The following is a 19105-nucleotide window of genomic DNA, read 5'->3' as shown; positions in this document are numbered from 1 at the left end:
AAGCCCCAACCCATATGAACTCTAAGTTAAGATATTAAAATGATTCCCGATTTATAACATCCACACAAAATAACTATTATGTACACGAACAAATATATTTGAGGTTCAAGAAATTGTTAAGATCTGCAACATTTTAACAGGCATGTCATCACAGTAAAATATTGTAACATCAACTTTACAATTACAAAGGTCAGCTTAATGTTTTTTTAAAGCCAATAAAAATATAAACAACGATGAAAAATGAACAAAACTACATCCTCAAGATTCAAAATTACAGGGTAATGTCATTCTCAGGCAAGCTTGTCCTCCCCATCTATTTATGGATGCAATGCTGGCATGAATAAATCTGAAATTTACTGTTTGTGCACAGGCAACGTGGCTCTTGGAAAAATGGACCATTCACATAGCAGCCTGGCCTGCTGTATTTAATATAGCTGTTCTGACTGGGTGAGGAGTGAGTTGGCGGCTCCCCTTCTATGCAGCCCCCTCGGTTGGTCGCAACAAAGGTTTTAAAATTTATTTTCCCTGTAAGTGCCTTTTTCAATCCAAATGCGTTTATTTGTTAATAAGGCGCCAATCAAATCAGGTTTTCTTAAGTCAAAGAAAGAGTATGTTTATTCGCTACTGCACCCGAGGAAAAAATAATAAAGACACAGACACACAGATATCAGAACCAAGACAGTTAGAATCCAATAGAAAGTTAAAAGAATATACAACTACGTCCTTTGCTTGTCTTTGAGGTATAGATTGTTCAATGTTGCGGCTGTTTGAAGTTAGGTGGTTTCCTGTAAAATTCTGGAGTTGACTTTGCTCAGGTCTGAACTCTGTTGAAGACATCTATTTAGCTTCCAGAAAGAGCAAGGGCGAGAGCGAGCACGAGGGCAAGGGCAAGCGCAAGAGCGCGGGATCTTTCCTACTTTTTTCCAGTAGTGTTTTTTTAGATGACAGTCAAATTTCTTTCTCCTCCTGCTCGTTCTTTCTCTTTGATACTGCTTGGCAGAACTAATTTTGAAACTCCTCCTTCTTTACATCCCCATGAAGGAATTCAATTAGCATGTCTGAAATTCATTGTTGTAGACCAAGTAACCCAATTTTTTTATCTTTTTAATCAGCAAAACCTTTCGACGCAGTTCAAGATATAAATCAACAGGAAATATGGGTTATTCCATCCTCCACAGGGGGGTTTTGAATGTCTGATGAGTATTTGATCAAAGTCCAGCACTTTGCATCTTTAATGCCTTCCTTTCAAGAGTGTCCCTGTTCGAAGTGGGCCTTGACACCTCCCAGGCGTGAAATTCCATTTAAAAGGTCTGCATTGTAATCCATATAGAAACTTTCCAGAAAAGTGGTCACCTTTACAGTATCAGCCATCAGGAGACTCATGGCAGCCCTTTTTGATTAGTGTCTTTTCTTGTATCTCCTCAGTCCTAACTGGGTCTCTAACTTCTAGATAGGACGGCTGCAATCACATTCAATTTCCCTATAATATGGATGATTTTTAGGTGATATGGTTGGAGAAACAAACTCCAATGGAATAATCTTGCATTCTGAATTTTGAATTTTTCTGCAAAGGTTAAAGAGTTGTGGTCAATATAGACTATGGTTCCTCTGTATTCATTTTAGACATATCTCAAGTGTTTGAAAGCCAGTAATAAATCTAGGGTTTCCTTTTTTACTGTGGAATATCATTTCTGATTTTTGTTTAGTTTTTTCGGGAGAAGTATCCAATTGGTGTCTCTATTCCTGATTTGTCGTCCTAAAGGAGCAGAGCAACGACTACAGTGCCAGTCACATTGGTGGCTATTTTAAATGCTTGGTTAAAGACTGGAGCTGTTAGCACTGGTTTGTTTACTAAAATAGTTTCAGCTTTTTGAAAACTGTCTGGCATTTCTCGGTCTATACTGCCTTTGCTTTTTTCTGTAGTAGGTCTGTCAGCGGGCAGCTACCGTGCTGAAGTTTGGGACGAACTTGTGGTGGAACTCACACATCACTAAGAATCTCATGATTTCCTGTTTTGTGGGAATGGGGAACTGGGCTATTGCTTGCACTTTTGCAGCTCTGGGCAGTACTTGGTAGGTAGGTCACCTGAACCTTAGCGAACTTGCTCTTTGTGAGACTGACCACAAGGTCATCTGACTGTACTTTCTGAAAAAGGGCTTCCAGTTGCTCCAAGTGAGTTTCCCAGGTGTCACTGTACACTAGGTGGTCATTTAGGTACACAACACAATTGGATAAACCCGCCACTACCTGGTTCATCAGTCTTTGGAAGATGGCTGGGGCATTTCTGAGTCCAAATAGCATGACTCGACACTGGTATAACCCATCCAGAGTTGCGAGGGTGGAGATTTGCATCATGCCGATGGTCAAGGAAACCTGCCAGTATCCGTTGAGTAAGTCTATGTTGGTAATCTCGGCTGCTTTACCCACCCTATCTATGCAGTCTTCCAGGAGAGGTATCGGGTAGGAGTTGGCTCTGGTCGCTACATTAACTTTTTGGTAGTCAATCAGAACCTTGTGGAGCCATCCAGCTTGGGCGTGAACATAACTGAGGAGCTCCAGCTACTGTTGCTAGGCTCTATTAGTTGGTGCTCCAGCATGTAGTTAATCTCCTCCTGAACCTGGGCCAGCTTTTCTGGCCCTAGACGATATGGATGTTGCCTTATGGGAGGGACCTCTCCCGCATCCACATGATGTAGAGCTAGTGTGGTGCAGCCTGTTTTATCTCTATACAGGCTTTTAAATGCAGTGAATAGCCTTGTCAAATCTGCTCACTGTTCTGTAGTTAGGCGGGTGAATGAGCCCAAGTTCGCTCGTATTTCTGTGTTTGTTAGCCAGATAGTAGGGGGTTCAATGTGGGCCTCACCCACGTCTCCCTCCAATTCATCGCCACTGTTACCCTTATCCTCTAGGTCAGTGGCTATGGGACAGACTGTTACCTAATTGCCCCCTTCTAGGCTGCAGTATTAGTTGATAGAATAGTTGGTGGGCAGAGCAAAAGGGAGTAAAATGAAACAAGTAAAGAAACAAAAGATGCAGTCCAGAGGAGGTGTAAATGGCAGAATAATGAAGAGCTGCCATCCGAAAGCAAAAACGAGAAAAACGGGATTACAGGATTAAGACTGACACATGATAAGAAACGAAACAAAATGTGGGCGGGTCAGAAATTACAGTCTGAATGCTAAGTACAGAAGGCTATAAAGTACCTAATCAAAATGTGAGATGCTGTTCCTTGAGCTTACATTGAGCTTCACTGGAACACTACAACAGGCCAAGGACAGAGATGCCAGCATGAGAGCAAGGTGGAGAATTATAATCTCAGGCTACCAGATGCTCGGAGTCAAGCATGTGGACTGAACAGAGCTGTTCCACTATATGGTCACCAAATCTGCTTTTGGTCTCCCCAGTGTAGAGGAAACTGTGTTATGAGCACTGAATACAGCAGACTAAATTGGAAGAACTACATGTAAATCACTGCTTCACCTGGAAGGAGTGTTTGGGGCCTTGGATGGTGAGGAGAGAGGAGGTAAAAGGGCAGGTGTTACATCTCCTTCACTTGCATGGAAGGGTGCCATGGGAAGGGAACAGGGTGTTGTGGGTGACTGAGGAGTGGGCCAGGGTGTAATGGGAGGAACAATCTCTTTGGAATGCTGGGATAAGAGGGGAGGGGAGGGGAAGATATGCTTGGTGGTGGCATCACTCTGGAGGAAGCAGAAATGGCAGAGGATGATCCACTGAATGCAGAGGCTGGTGGGCTGGAAGTTGAGAACAAGGATTTTTGAGATCATGGTGCTGGGAGAGAGGGGATGGGGTGAGAGCACAAGTGCAAGAAATGCATGGGACACAGTCAAGGGCCCAGTCAAGCAAAAGTAGGAGGTAAATTCAAGGGATGATATATCAGAAGTACTGGTATGGAAGGTTGCATCATCAGAACAGATGCAATAGAGACAGAGAAACTGGAAGAATGGAATGGAGTCCGCACAGGGTGCTGGGGGAAGTGTTGTTGAAGTAGCTATGGGAGCAAGTGGGCTTTTAATGAATATTTATCGATAGCCTATCCCAGAAATGGAGACAGCAAAGTCGAGAAAGGGAAGAGTCAGAGATGGGCCATGCAAAGGTAAGAGAAGGCTGTAACAAGTGGAGTGCAGCAAAGATCAGTGCTGGGGCATCTGCTATTTACAATATATATTAATGACTTAGACAAATAGACTGAGAGTAATGTATCCATGCTAGGTGGGAACGTAAGCTGTGAGGAGGACACAAAAAAGCTGCAAAGATATATAGACAGGTTAAGTGAGTGGGCAACAAGGTGACAGATGGAGTATAATATAGGGAAGTGTGAGGTTATTCACTTTGGTCGTAAGAATAGAAAAGCAGAATATGTTTGAAAGGTGTGAAACTTCTAAATGTTGATGTTCAGAGAGACTTGGGTGTATTCGTATCTTCTTCTTGAGCTCTTTGCCCAAAAGCAGGTCCTTGGCAATTATTTACTGAACCATAGTTGGAACAGGAATCAAAACCCACACAATTGGCATTAATCTGATCCACTGACTAGCCATTGAGCCAACTGAGCTAACCAGCCCCCGCTGTGCTCATATAAGGTACACAAAGTTAGCATGAGATACGGCAAATAGCATGTTGACTTTAATTGCAAAGTGATTGGAGTGCAAGAATAAGGAAGTCTTGCTATAGTTGTATAGGGATTTGCTGAGACTACACCTGGAGTACTGAATACAGTTTTGGTCTTCATATCTAAGAGAGGATATACTTGCATTGAAAGTGGTTAAGCAAACGTTCACTAGATTGGTTCCTGGGAACAGAGTGTTGGCCTATGATGAGAGGCTGAGTGAATTGGGCCTATACTTCAAAGAATGAGAGGTGGTCTCATTGAAACGTACAAGATTCTGAATGGGCTTGACAGGGTAGACAAGGAGGTTGTTTCCTTTGGCTAGAGAATCTAGAAACGGGGACAGTGTCAGGATAAAGAGTCAATTATTTAGGACTAAGATTAGGAGAAATTTCTTCTCTCAGGGGGTTGTGGATCTTTGGAATTCTCTACCCCAGAGTGCTGTGGATGCTCCATCAGTGAGTATGTTCAAGGCTGAGATAAACTGCTTTTTAGTCTCTCAGGGAATCAAGGAATATGGAGAACGGGCAGTAGATCAGCCAAAATTGTTTTGAATGGCAGAGCAGGTTCAAGGGGCCATATGGTCCACTCCTGCTCCTATTCATGCCCTCAATAATAAAAAAAAGTGCAGGTGAGCTAGCTGTACACTATTTCCTCAACAAAGTGCCCAAGCTGACTCCTTACTCTCTTTCCCAAGTTGCCCAGTGAAATTGGCCTGAACCTGCTAATGAGCGGCACTGCCCAAGTATAAAGACTGCAAAGCTGCATAAGACCCTTCATTCATGTATCTGTGAGTACCATGTAACCCGTAAAACAGACTATTAAGTATAAAGACAAAAAAGACCTTTTTGAAGGAATCAATTACAAAAGAAAACTGCAAAAGTTGTGATTTTGACAAAGAAAGAACAAACGTAAGTACTTCACAAAGACCTTGAAGTTTCAGTCCCAGTCTGAATTGCCCTATGATGAACTGGTTTTGTCAGTTTATACCTAGGACCAGAAAAAGCAATGTAAGAAACTAGGTGCTCCATGAGTGAGAAAGTAGCCCCACCCTCCAGAAGCACATATTTTGCCAGGATATCACAAAGCAGCACTGAGGTAACAACAGAAAAGATAATGATGCTGACTGCCCATTCCTACCCATCAGCTGGAGTACAACGTGACACTTAACAAAGCAATAGGGCCTATTAATTTAAATGCACATACAAGAGTCTGTTTGCACCCCCAAAACATTTCCACAACAAAGTTAATCCTCAATATCTACTTACCAAACTGCTGAGCAAATTCTATGATGATTATAGACAGTTCAAGTCCTGACATGTTTATAACAACCATATAAATTGCTCAGCTTCAGTTACTGAAACTGGTCGGATAGTAGGTAGCGAAATATTGACATAATCCAACCATAGCTTGTTTTTACAATGTTTCCTGAGCATTTTATCGTCAACTCCTGTCACCCATGACCCTATTGAATGGCTTGAGGTGTTGTATGACCTGCTTCTACTTGTATTTCTTAAGTTCTTGTGTTCTTATGGCTTGGGGCCTAGGCAGCTGAAGCAATATTGCCATGGTAGAGTGACTAAAATGGACTGCTCAAGAGGCCAGAATTGGAGGCGCACAAATATCTTGGAGCACTGCAGGGTTGGAGGAGATCACAGAGATAAGTTGGGACAAAGCCCTGGAGCAATTTGAAAATAATGATGAGAATTTTTAAAATCAAGACCTTGTTTAACTAGGAGGCAATAGCAGGGAAAACAGGGAAGATGGGTGAACAAGTTTTGAGAGTTGGGACTCAGGCAGCAGAGTTTTAGATGACTTCAAGTTTGCAGAGTATAGAATGTGGGGGTCAGCTAGGAGTGTGTTAGAATAGTCAAGTCTAGAGGTAACAATGGCATGGCATAAGATTACAGATGAACTGAAGTAGGTGCTGAGCCAAACTATGTTATGGAGATTGATCTAGACAGTCTTAGTAATATGTGGTTGGGAGCTCTCCTTGGGCTCCAATATGACACCAAGATTGAAAACCATTTGCAGTAATTTCAGGGAGAAAGATCGAGTTAGTAGCTAAGGGATTGGAGTATGCAGCAGAAATCAAAGACAAAGACAAGATCATGGGTGATCTGATCTTAGCCTCAACTCTACCTTCCTGCCCATTTTCCATAACCCTGTGCTCTAAATAGATCAAAAATCTGTTTATCGCAGCCTTGAATATCATGACCCTTTGAGGGGAGAAATTCTTCTTCACTGCTGCCTTAAATGAGTGTCTTCTTATTCTGAATCTATGCCCCCGGCTCTAGATTCCCTCATGAGGGGAAACATCCTCTCATCATCAACTCTTTCAAGCCCCCTCAGGATCTTATATGTTTCAACAGGGTCACCTGTTATTCTTCTAAACATCAGTGAGGATAGGCCCAACCTACTGAATCTTTCCTCCTAAGACAACCTCCTGATCACAGGAATAGCCCTAGTGAACCTTCTCTGAACTGCCTCCAATGCAAGTATATCCCTCCTTAAATAGGAGGCCAAAACTGTATGTAGTATTCTTAGGCATGGCCTCACCAGCGCCTTTTACAGTTGTAGCAAGGCTTCCCTACTTTTACTATCCATTCCTTTTACAATAAACAATCAACATGCCATTTATCTTCCTAATTACTTGCTGTACCTGTATGCTAATGTTTTATGTTTCATGTACGAGGACACTCAGCTCCTTCTGGTTTGCAGTATTCAGTAGTCCCTTGTCATTTAAATAATATTTTGCTTTTCTATTCTCCTGCCCAAAGTGGATAGCCTCAGATTTTGCCACATCATACTCCAGTCAATTTTTGGCTTACTCACTTAACTTGCCTATATCCCTTTGCAAACTGTGTCCCGCACACAACTTGCTTTCCGATCCATCTTTGTATTGTCAACAAATTTGGCAACAATACACTCAGTCCTTTCATCAAAGTCATTAATACAGATTTTAAACAAGTGAAGAGAGCACTCAGTAGAGTGCATACCTCCACCATACTGCATTAACTCAATGTTATTACAATTAGGCAGCTCTTCCTTAAGGCTTTTCCCTGCCTGGTTGATGCTCTGTAGCTACAAAGCTGAAAAAAGAAATCTTTTTCTTCAGAGCTTCCGTTTCACTGAGACAGCTTCAGGCCAATCCACATCCAAGAACCTGAAAAGTGCTCACATTTTGATGGTTGTGACAAATTCCACCACAGCAACTGAGACAAGTAACAATATTCTAAATAAAGCAACCTACAACATACTAAAAAAATGTCAATTTGCCCCATCTCCCAATGTTAACGGATCCTTTAAAACAATTCTAGGATCCAAATCTAGATCCACATCTTCACCAAAAACAAATCAGTTCCTCCTAGGGCCATACCTCATCTGTTTACCAAGTTTTGTTGAAATCCATTCATTAGTTTTGGCGATATATTGTTTATAGCCAGAAGCAAAAATATTACCTCGGCCGAACTTCAGTGGTGGAGGTAATGATTGAGCCCCCGCCACTGATCTCTGTGGTGCCCCACAAGTTACAATTTTCCAACTTGAAAATGACTCATTTATCTTGACTCTTTCCTGTTAGTCAGCCAATCCTCTATCTATGCTAATACACTACCCTCAAAACCATGAGCTCTTATCTTGTGCAGTAACCTTTTTATGTGGCACCATATCAAATGCCTTCTGGAAATTTAAATACATTACATTCACAGGCTCCCCTTTAGCCTTGTTACATCCTCAAAGAATCCTAATAAATTTGTCAAACACAATTTCCCTATCAAAAAACCATGCTGACTCTGCTTGACTGCATTACGATTTTCTAAATGTTTTGCTATTACTTTCTTAATATTGGGTTCCAGCATTTTCCCAATGACAGATGTTATGCTAACTGGCCTACAGTTTCCTGCATTTTGTCTCTCTCCTTTCCTAAATAGTGGTGTTATATTTGCAGTTTTCTAATCTGCTGGAACCTTTCCAGAATCTAGGGAGATTTGGAAGATTACATCCAGTGCATCCACTTCTTTTAAGACCCTAGGTCAGGTCCCGGGAATGCATCAGCCTTTAGTCTCATTAGTTTTCCTAATACCTTTTTTCCAGTGAAAGTGATTGTTTTAAATTCCTACTTCCCTTTCCCGCCCCGCAGATTTTCTACTATTCTTGGGATGATTTTTGTGCCTTTGATATAAAGGCAGATACAAAACATTTGTACAAAGTCTCTTGTTTCCCATTATTAATTCCCCAGTCTCATCATGTAAGGGACCAATGTTTACTTTAGCCTTTTTATATACTTGCAAAAGCTTTTACTGTCTGTTTTTAATATTTTTTGCTGGTATACTCTCAATCTACTTTCTCCCTCTATTTTTTTGGTGATTCTTTTCTGGTTTCTAAATTTTCCCAATCTTCTGTCTTACCAGCCAATCTTCTCAACATTGTATGGCTTTTCTTTCAATTTGATATCAGACTTAACTTTCTCAGTAGCCGTGGTGATCTCTGCAATTCCTTCCATAAGCCACTCTCTCTTTCTTTAAGGTGCTCCTAAAAACCTACCTCTTTGAACAAACTTTCGGTCATCTACTCTAATTCCTCCTCATGTGGCTCGGTCTCAAATGTTTTGTGATAACACTCCTGTAACGCATACAAGGATGTTTTACTATCTTAAAAGTGCTATAGAAATACAAGTTGTTGTTGTTGGATAGGAATAAATGGATCAGCCTTTTGAAGAGCCAACACAGCCATGATGAGACACCTGGCTAGTTCATGTGCTGTGAAATTCTATAATTCTATATGTAACTATTGTCACAATAAATAGGTGAAGATAAGTCGGTAATTTGCACCCCATTCTGCAGATGACTGCTGATCTGGTTATATTTCTGTAATTATCTGAATCGTTTGTGGCATGCTACACAATAAAAGTTGATGATTAGAAGTGGTACTTCTAATACATTTCACTGTACAAAAATACACAAAGCATTTCAACCCAGTACAAATGCACAAATTTGGAAATGTTTGTGCCCCTGTTCCTGCCTATGTAAATTATTACTTTTATCATAAGAACCAAAGTAATAGAAGCAAGAATAAGCCCTTTGGCTCTTTCAGCCTGCTTCATAATTCAATAAGATCATGGCTGACCATCAAGTCCACCTTCCTACACAATCCCCATATCCCTTAATTTCCTTAGTACCCAAAATCTATTGACCTTTGACTTGAAAATAAGATTTATATTCCCCATAGAAATTGAATTTACTGAAAAAACAACATGGTACACAATAAATATTGGTGATGGCATCTTATTTTTGAAAATGCTACTAGGCTATTATTTTTATACAGTCTTTACAAAGAGGCATAATGAAATTTAAACATTAGAAGTCGGGCACTGGGTGGGGGAGTTATAAATAAGAAGAAGTGAACAATCTGACCTCAATCTTTCTATTCCCATTTATTACATTAGCAAATCAGGAGTGGGCAACCAACCTGTTCTCAAGAGGCCAATCAGTCATAAAAACATTTTAAAGGAGGCTGCCTGCATTCATTTTAAGTAAATGTTATTTTTTTAAACTCTTGTAGGCCAGGTCCCAGGAAACCAGAAAGCGGGAGGCAGGGGAGGTAATGATTGAGCCCCCGCCACTGATCTCTGTGGTGCCCCAAGAGTTACAAGTTGCCAACTTGAAAATGACTCATTTATCTTGACTCTTTCCTGTTAGTCAGCCGATCCTCTATCTATGCTAAATTGTTCCCATGAGCAAGTCTTTGATGTCAGTCAGGTTCTTTGCCACAATATTGGAATGGGGAAGTCTTGTACAACTTAAATCCATAGCAATCGTGCGCATCTCCAAAATGCCAGCTTAAACAAAACACTGGCAACAGGATCTATCAAGAAAAAGTCACTTATGGGGAAAAACTTTCCCCACCGATCGGGGGCGCGCCGCCATTTTACATGACCAGTGTGACGTCCGCCAGGAAGCGCTGCCTGTGCGGGTGGGGGGGGTGGAGGAGATTCCCTCAGCCGGGAGTGTGCTCGAAATAGCGCACAGATCTCCCTGAGGCTAAGTGCTGCCTCAGGGAGATCGGCTCCGAATTAAAATTTGCGACAAAAATGATAGAAAAATTTCCCTGACATGTCCCCTCGTGTGACACTGTCACATGAGTTGGGGCATGTCCATAGCTTTAACTGAAACCTTTATCAAAAATTTAAATCCCCTAATGAAACCTCATCTCGCCCATGGATGAGGTTTCATGCTTTTTCTGAAGCCCGTCAGAGCTCCCGGCCTGCCCTCCAACCTTAAGATTGGACGGGCAGGTCCACTAATGATTTTTATTAGTTTCTCTATGGCCTCAATAGGCCGTTGACAGGTCCGCGGGCGCGCAGCTGACTGAAAATGGAAATGATGCGGGGTGACGTCGGAAGTTCCACCCAACGACACCCCGCGTCTGCGAGCGGGCCCCATCCCCACTCGCCAACCGGAAGATCCTACTCATGGAAGTTGTTCTATCTACTCCTCAAAATCAATAAGGTTCTTGAAACACTGAAGTCAAACATTCAGATTTATTAAGTGTATTTATTAACTATTTATGCATAAACTTAAAATAGCACTTCCAGCCACACACCAGGTGATGCAAGTTGTGACTAATGCGGTACAATTCAATATTCAGGTGGAACAATTTTTTCAAATCCAGAGTCCAGTTACAAGTCATTGGTTTATGTGCTTTACTCAACTACAGATCATTAACCTAAATGCACTTAAAAGCACAGAACTGTACATATCTAGCAACAAAAATGCATGTATGACCACTGAGTAAAATTATACTATTGATTGGCATAGATGACCTCATTTTCCATCAGTTTGTTTTCCACATTCTTAGGCTTCTTATCTTTTCTTCCTGAGGTCACCTGTCCATTTTAATTAATTTTCAATGGGCTTGTGTCCAGTAGCACCATATCTGGTCTCTCCCCTATGCTCCATGCCATAATAAACATGCAGGTTTTTATCTTAAGTAAGGTTTTTTCTCTTGCTTTCTCCCAGGGAATTATGCCTATGACACACTGGCTTGACATTTACTCAGGGCCATGGGAGGGGCAGAAGTTCCAAAAGGATGACCAAGAAGTAAGGACTTCCCAGGCATCCTGTTCAAATTAACCCAGGTAAGTAGATGATCCGGACACCAGAACATTTAGCCCACTATTCATAGCATTATAAAAGGATATATTTGTAATCTTGAAATTGTGCCCAGAAGTAACATTTTACTTGTTTAGTTACATGCAGGTGGAGGGCATTAATTGGGCTTTCACTTGAGCTGTTCGAAAGAGACACTTACTGAAGCTTTGGTGTGGCTAAGTTAAGAGGTATATGCTTGCAATGTTTTATGCTGTGAATAAATGTTTGACTAAGTAAAGGTTAGCTCCAGTACTAACTTCAACTGGCTACCTGTGGCATAACAACTTGCACAACTATTATGGGTACTGGCAATGTATGACTATATGGAATAGCAGCTGAGTAAGCAGTGGACATAGGGAGGTCTTGTGCCACAGTGTGTAGTGTCCTTGCCTTTGAACCAGAAGCTCCTCGTTCGAGTCTCACTCTAGGACTTGACAGCCATGGAAGGTGCATTCATAATGTGCATAAATCGTATAAATCCTTCCAATGCACATAGGGGAGGCAGTAAGAGCAGAACAGTCTCCTGATCAGCCACACTTGATGTGGAGTGGCACCCTCAAGTTATAGCCTCTGGCGACAGGCCAGCCACCCACTCCAGGAAAAGCTAGCCACAGAAACAGATGTAAGCACATGCTTTGTCTGCCTCTTGCACCTCTAGGCACGAGAAGAAAAGGAAGAAGCAGTGGAGAGGAAGGAAGCAAGAAGCAGGGATTCAAATAGCTGTCAATCTATGTTGCTTTATGTCCAAATTAGCACCACATTGAGATAAATCCCTATTGTGGGTGCTATTGATGTTGGTACAATTTCAGATCTAGATCATTTCTGGTAAACTGAGCTAAGATTTAAGGCAAACGTAGTCTTCTTTAAATTATTTAATGATCCAGTACTAGATGACTATCCTGCAACGCAATCCCTCAATGTGACATGCATTTAAAAAAAAAATCAGTAGAATGAAAACTAGAACATGTGGAATACCTTCTTCACACTCATAAATAAGGGAATTTTTAAAAATGGATGATTCAGCTCCCATTCAAGCCAGGAATATTAACAGACTGGCCAGTTTTCAAAGTGAAATATATTATTGTGTTTTCCATAAACTTTTGTATCGTGGAGTGCTTTGTTTATGCCAAGTTTTCTGAAATCTGAGCCCACAGTATGAGAAACACTAGCTGTCACCAGAAGTAAATTTACAGCAGTGAATTAACATATCCATTGCCAGCTCTTCAAGCAGTTTTCACAGATCTGTAGCCATGTTTTTTGTATGAATTAAGAGGAACTGTAAAAAAGCAGAGCTTAACAATTCAAATTCTTGTTTAAAATTCACGAGAGCCATTGCCTGCCTAATGCTCATAAAACTGCTTAAGTGCAGATAGGGCACAAGTAGGAAAGCAGAAGACTGTCCTTTGTTGTTACCACAGTATCTTTTTTCCTTTCTTAACTCTGTGAGGTGCTTTCCCTAACAGGAAATATTCAGAACCATTTCCCAATGCAGCTCCAGAACATATGAGTGGTGTTGTAGCATGAAACCATTCCTGAGCATTAAACTTAACTGAATAACATCAACTGCAGCAGATCCAATTTGCAAAATCTGTTACTGCTTAACTTGTCTATCAGATTCTGAATTAGTACCAAACTGCATTGAATTCTCATGCTTACGTAGTCCTTAAATTATTTAATACACATTTCAACACAAAATAAACAAGATTTTTTAAGGAAGGATTGAAAAGGCTAAAAAAAGGACTGGAGGCTGACCTGATCAACGTCTTTAAGATGACGTGACTGTTTGAGAGGGTAAATGTGGAAAAAATATTTCTGCTTATAGGGAGACTAAAACTAGGATCAGAAATATAAGATAGCCACCAATAAGTCCAATTGGGAGAGCAGATTATTTAACCTGAGAGTGGTAGAATATGGAACATGCTACCATATGGAGTGGTTGAGGCGTTTAAGAAAATACCAGGTAAACATGAGCCAGAATTTTACCTTCAGCGTGCAAGCGTGCGCCCGACATACTGCTACGTAAAATGACACGCAATGATGTCGAGTGTGCGTCCCAACGTCACCGCGCACTGTCGCGATATTTTGTTTGGCAGGCGTGCACTGGAGTCGGCTGCGCGCCCGCAGATAATTAAAAGGCCTATTAAGACCATCAAGAAGGTAATTAAGTTGAAGTTTACACTGCCCGTCTAACCTAATGGTTGGCGGGCAAGCAAAAAGGCCCAGCGGCCTTTACATTTTTTAGCAAAACCTCATCCATGAGCAGGATGAGGGTTCCTAAAGCTATTACAAATTAAATAAAAACTTTCTTTTGAAATTAAAAACATGTCCCATCTCATGTGACGCAGTCACTTGAGGGGACGTGTTTCATTGAATTTTTACTGTATTTATTAATTTTTTCAAAAAGCGCTTCAATCTCCCTGAGGTAGCTCTGTGCCTCAGGGAGATTGAAGCACTCTTTCTGACGCATGCGCGAACTGCACGCCAGGCCCGCTCTCCCTCCTCCCACCACCCACACAGGTAGCGCTCAGTGCTGCTACTTGCGATCTATGCAGGGCTGGCCTTAACTGGCCCGCCTACGTGAAATTACGGCGCAGAGCCAATCGTGGGTGGTGGTTGACTTCCCGACCACCCCTGCCCGCTCCCGCCATGAAATTCAGGCCATGAGGGAAAAAGGAATAGAAGGTGCTAGGTGAAGAGGGGTGGGAGGACGCTCATGTACAGCATGAACCAGTTGGGTTGAATGGTTTGCTTCGGTGCTGCATATTCTATATAATCCACATCAATCAGCATGTTAAAATTAAATGGTTCCATACCTTTGTGAAACAGATCCTGTAGGCATTCTGCACTTCGGCTTAAGACAGCCCAAATCTCCTCTTCCTCTAGTGGTCCTCCCCGAACCTCCAGAGCCTCAGCCAGTGAGACATGCATTTTATCTGATAATCAAAAGTAAATGAATTAAGAGTTACACTGAGGCGTTTGTATTGTTGTATGATGTATACCAAAAGACAGACCAGAATTGTGAAAAAACATTAGGGAATACTTGAGACACACACAAATTTCAGAACATAGGAGCCAGAAAAAACTATTCAGTCCACCCAGTTCAAAATCAGAGGAGTTCTTTTTCAGGGTCTGGTCTGAAAAGCACTCTTTTCTCCCATAAATCAAAGAGTCAGATTTTGCTGTAAAAATAATTATGAGGCTATCAGTCCTCATGAGGATGCCCTGTACCAGTATTTCGCTGAGATGCTCATGTATACCCACTAAACTCACCAGAACAAGTTAGCCTAACATCGGTGGTGTAAAAGATAATCTAATGCTTAATCAAAGATAGAATAGAAAAATATATAGAAACTGAAAAGAAAATATAGAGCAGTCAGCAGGGGCTCCAGGAGGGAAATTCATGACTGATCAACCTCATTCACACTTCACACTTGGAGCACCCAGACCAGCTCTGGTCTCCATATCATAAAAAAAGGCATAGAGGCATTGCAGAAGATGCAAAAGAATTACCAGAATGATACATAACCTAAGACCAATTAAAATGTAAAACTGGTCACTATGAGGCAAAGTTGAAATATATAGCATAGATGCATTTAAGTGGAAATTAGTTAAGTATATATGAGGGAGAAAGTAATAAAAGGAAATATAGAAGGGGTTAGGTGAAGAAGGGTGGAAGTGGTTCATGTGTAGCCCAGGACCTGCGTGGATCTGTTGAGCAAACGACCTGCTTCTATACTGTAGATGCTTCACAGTACATTATAAATTGTTAAGGCATATCCATTCCCAGTGAAAGTATTTTTTAAATTATGTGATATATCCTACGTCTTGATTTCTCTGCCCGAAGGCAGGTTCAACACAGCACCGCGACCTCCACCAGGGGTAGGGCAAGAAGACAGATCCCAAATCTGCCCCAGCCATAACAAGGATCAAACCCTGTGCTGTCTACACAAATCTGATCCACGCTGGCCATTCAGCCAACTAAGCCAATCGGCCCCCACAAGGAGTCACAGTTGCCGTGGCAACATACACTTTTACATACATGATGTACCCTGGAGCTATGGGTAGTGATGGTACAGGCTCCGATTTCTTTACATCTCATGGCTGACCAGGAATCTCTCCCGCTCAGAGATAGGGACGATACCCACTGTGCCACAAGACCTCCATGTCCTACTTACTGACAAACAAATTCCCTGGCACTGAAAATTAGATTTTACAAATGTGGAGTCTCATTCTCCCCACTGTTTAATTATTGTTGGTGATTTTAAAAAAGTTACATTTTGTTTCATTGTTTCATCTCTGCTTATTTTATCTCACTCTTAATAGACTCTCTTTCCATTTCTTTCTTTTGCATTTATAACTGATTTGACATTGGATTAAGTATTCCAACTGACACTTCCTGGCTCAAATACTATGTGACTCACCAACAATTCTTTAATCTGATTGGTTAAGGAGAAATAATTACTTGTTCTGTTCACACAGGTCCCAGATTCTCTGTAGATTGCCTGCACCACAATGGCTTTCTAATTACAGTAAATTTCAGTTCAACCCCCAAGTGGACAAGTGCAAATGCAATCACCATCTGGCACATTCACTCTCAACTGTGTGAGAAATCTGGCAAAATATCTCTATACTCATCACCAAAGTCAAAACTGATTCAATTTCTTTTTTAATGGACTCAATATTTACTGTATTAATAATTTGAGGACACTGAACAGAATATGCATATTAAAGCAAGCATGTGTGGAACTCTACTATTCCCAGCTGGTGCAGTAATACAAGTAGATAACATAACTGCAATTGACTGCTTGCGACTTTCTTAGCAATTAATCACTTGATATAGTATAGCTGAGGGATGAGAGTCCATTAGCAAAACAGTTAAATGCAGTGAGACATCTTGTAAAAGTAAAACTTCCCCAAAAAAAGCGAATGGTAATACAAAACACCTCTATTATCTAAACAATGCCTTTCTCACCTCATGATAATGTAATTGGTTTTCTACATTTATTAAAATGTGAATGAAAACGCAGGCAGGCTGCACATAATTCGTCCACAGTTTTAACCCCAAAATTCTTCCAAATGGTAGGAAAAATCATTTTATTGTTATTTCTTTTTGGGATGGAACTTCAATGGAAACATTCTGATGAGGTCTTGACTCATATTGGTGCCGTTGATTTATTAGAGCATTCTAAACATCTAGGTAGCCTTGTATTCACTATATTACAATATAACGAAACTTTCCTTAGTCACTATAATAGATGGAACTCCCTGCACCACCCCACCCCAGTCAACTCAATAGGAATAGACATTGATCTATAATTGAATCTATAAATTCTGGTCACACACATATGATACATGTTACGGTCCCAGCTGATGTTAATACTAGACCAGTCAGGTCCCAGAGTGAAACCTGTCTTGATAGGTCCTAACTTTTTTTTTTTAGAGACCGTTGAGGTAAGTTACTGAACAAATTTACAGGAGTCTGCTGATGAACTTTTAACACAAAGAATAAAACATTTATGAAACAAGAAAAATTAACTATATTACACCAGACAAAAAGGTTGGAAAGATCTCAATACAAACACAAGAAAATGATTCAAATTCACAGTATTCCTTTTATCCCGACAACATCTTTACAGACATATACAAATTCAGAAAGATGAAACAAATTTAAAATATCTATCTTATACTCTAATATTCAGGGTAAGTATGGGTACATGTGAATTAACAGGTGTAGTCAGACAAACCACACTCCAAAGTAAATGATAGATGTGGCCAAAGCAGATTCCATGGATTTCTCAACAAGCCACCCAGACATTTGTCACATTGTGAACCAAAAAATCTCACTGAAACTTTGTCTTTCTCATGAGGGTTTCCAATCTCCACATTTGAAGACCTCGCCTTGGAATTCTCTTCAAACGTTGCTCCCACTCAGATGGCTTCAACAGGGATCCACCTCCAGGGTTTCAATCTCGCCTTCTGAGATTCCTTTCCCCTGGATCCCCACATACATTCAAGCTTCACCTTGCAAACACAACTTGAGGTCTTCAGCTGTGTCAAGCAGAACACCACTGCTTTGCCCTTACACAGAGTTGCACGGAGTCACCTTCAACTGCCCTCTCGAATCTTCCGGGCATCTGTCGAGCCTACTTTGTTTCAAGTCTGTTTCCCACAGCTCCCTTTCTTTAATTCAGGGCCTATTTCTCTGCTTCCCTCTCTCAAGTTTACTTAACAGGATCTGTTTCTGATCAGTCTTTGTCCTTCCCTGGGACCTCCTTCTGGGTCCTCTCTCTGTCCCCCTCCAGTGGTCCTGCTCCCTGGGACACCTTCCTTCTAATGGCACTCCGGTTTAGCCACCTGACCTGCAGTTTCACACTATTTCACTTCTTTGCTTCCTTTTATTCTGCGCTTGCGCGCAGGGCTGGTTCCTGGCCTAAAGAATGTAAAAGGACTAACAGTGCCTGTGTGGCTCTTTCCCGGTCGACGCATGCGTGAAAGGCCCGAGGCCCACTGGGAACTGAAGTTCCCAGCCTCTGACTTCAGAACAAGGTAAGTGTTTGCATTTCTTAATATACAGTAATACTCTAGTTAGGAAATTTAAGCCAAATACAGGTAACACATCAACTGAATTATACTGCCACACTTCACGACTTTCTGCTGGTACGTACCTAGCCTTTTTTATTTTTCAAACAATAGACAGAAAACAAATGGAGCTATTAACTTTAATTTTTCAGTGTTGTCACATGTCCCCCACTACCACCCCCCCAAGTTTTCCAGGAAAACCTGGAGTGCATCTGTCCATGCTTGACTCATTAGTACTCGTTAATTTGAGTGGCAAATTATATTTGAGGAACTAACAGACAATAAGCAGTCCCACTGCAGATTAAACTCAGCGACTAAAACAGAGGAACTATTTCTTGTTAAACATACTTCAATCAAAAACTCTGTATTTTACCTTTTATTACACCACCAGTTTTTTGTTAGAATAAGAATGTATTCCATTAATACTCCCATGCATTCCCACTTTGGAGTGGGAGAGCAACTTTCGATTCATTCCAGTTACAATCTACGACTTATACTTTTCTTCACTTTTGACAACAGCACCATCAAGGAAGAAATTGAGCCTCGCTCTTCCCCAGTCACCACACCTCTCAGTGGATAAGTACACCTACTTTTACAATACTGTTTGTTATTGAACCTTGGAGATCTACAAGTCCAGATTTAATCTTTTGAAAAGGATGAGGAAGTTTCAGATGGTGAAATACAAATGGTAATCAGTGACTGAAAGCTGGGAAGTGGATCTGAGGCAGAAGATCAGCCATGATTACACTGA

At 41.1% G+C, this 19105-nt stretch overlaps 1 protein-coding gene across 2 annotated transcripts in view; it reads right to left on the bottom strand.

The window, feature by feature from the left end:
• The window catches only part of ptpn13 (protein tyrosine phosphatase non-receptor type 13), a 280945-nt gene that overhangs the window by 244399 nt on the left and 17441 nt on the right, over positions 1 to 19105 (bottom strand). For both annotated transcript variants that reach the window (XM_078543989.1, XM_078543998.1), the window contains exon 2: positions 14589 to 14708. In XM_078543989.1, the coding sequence (XP_078400115.1) occupies positions 14589 to 14703 (115 nt within the window). In that variant the 5' untranslated portion in view covers positions 14704 to 14708. The remainder of the gene's footprint in view (positions 1 to 14588; positions 14709 to 19105) is intronic.

Source organism: Cetorhinus maximus, chromosome 1 (genome assembly GCF_964194155.1).
Source record: "Cetorhinus maximus chromosome 1, sCetMax3.hap1.1, whole genome shotgun sequence".
NCBI lineage: Eukaryota > Metazoa > Chordata > Chondrichthyes > Lamniformes > Cetorhinidae > Cetorhinus > Cetorhinus maximus.
The sequence above is the reverse complement of the archived record's forward strand: the minus strand, read 5'-3'. Positions and strand labels throughout refer to the sequence as shown.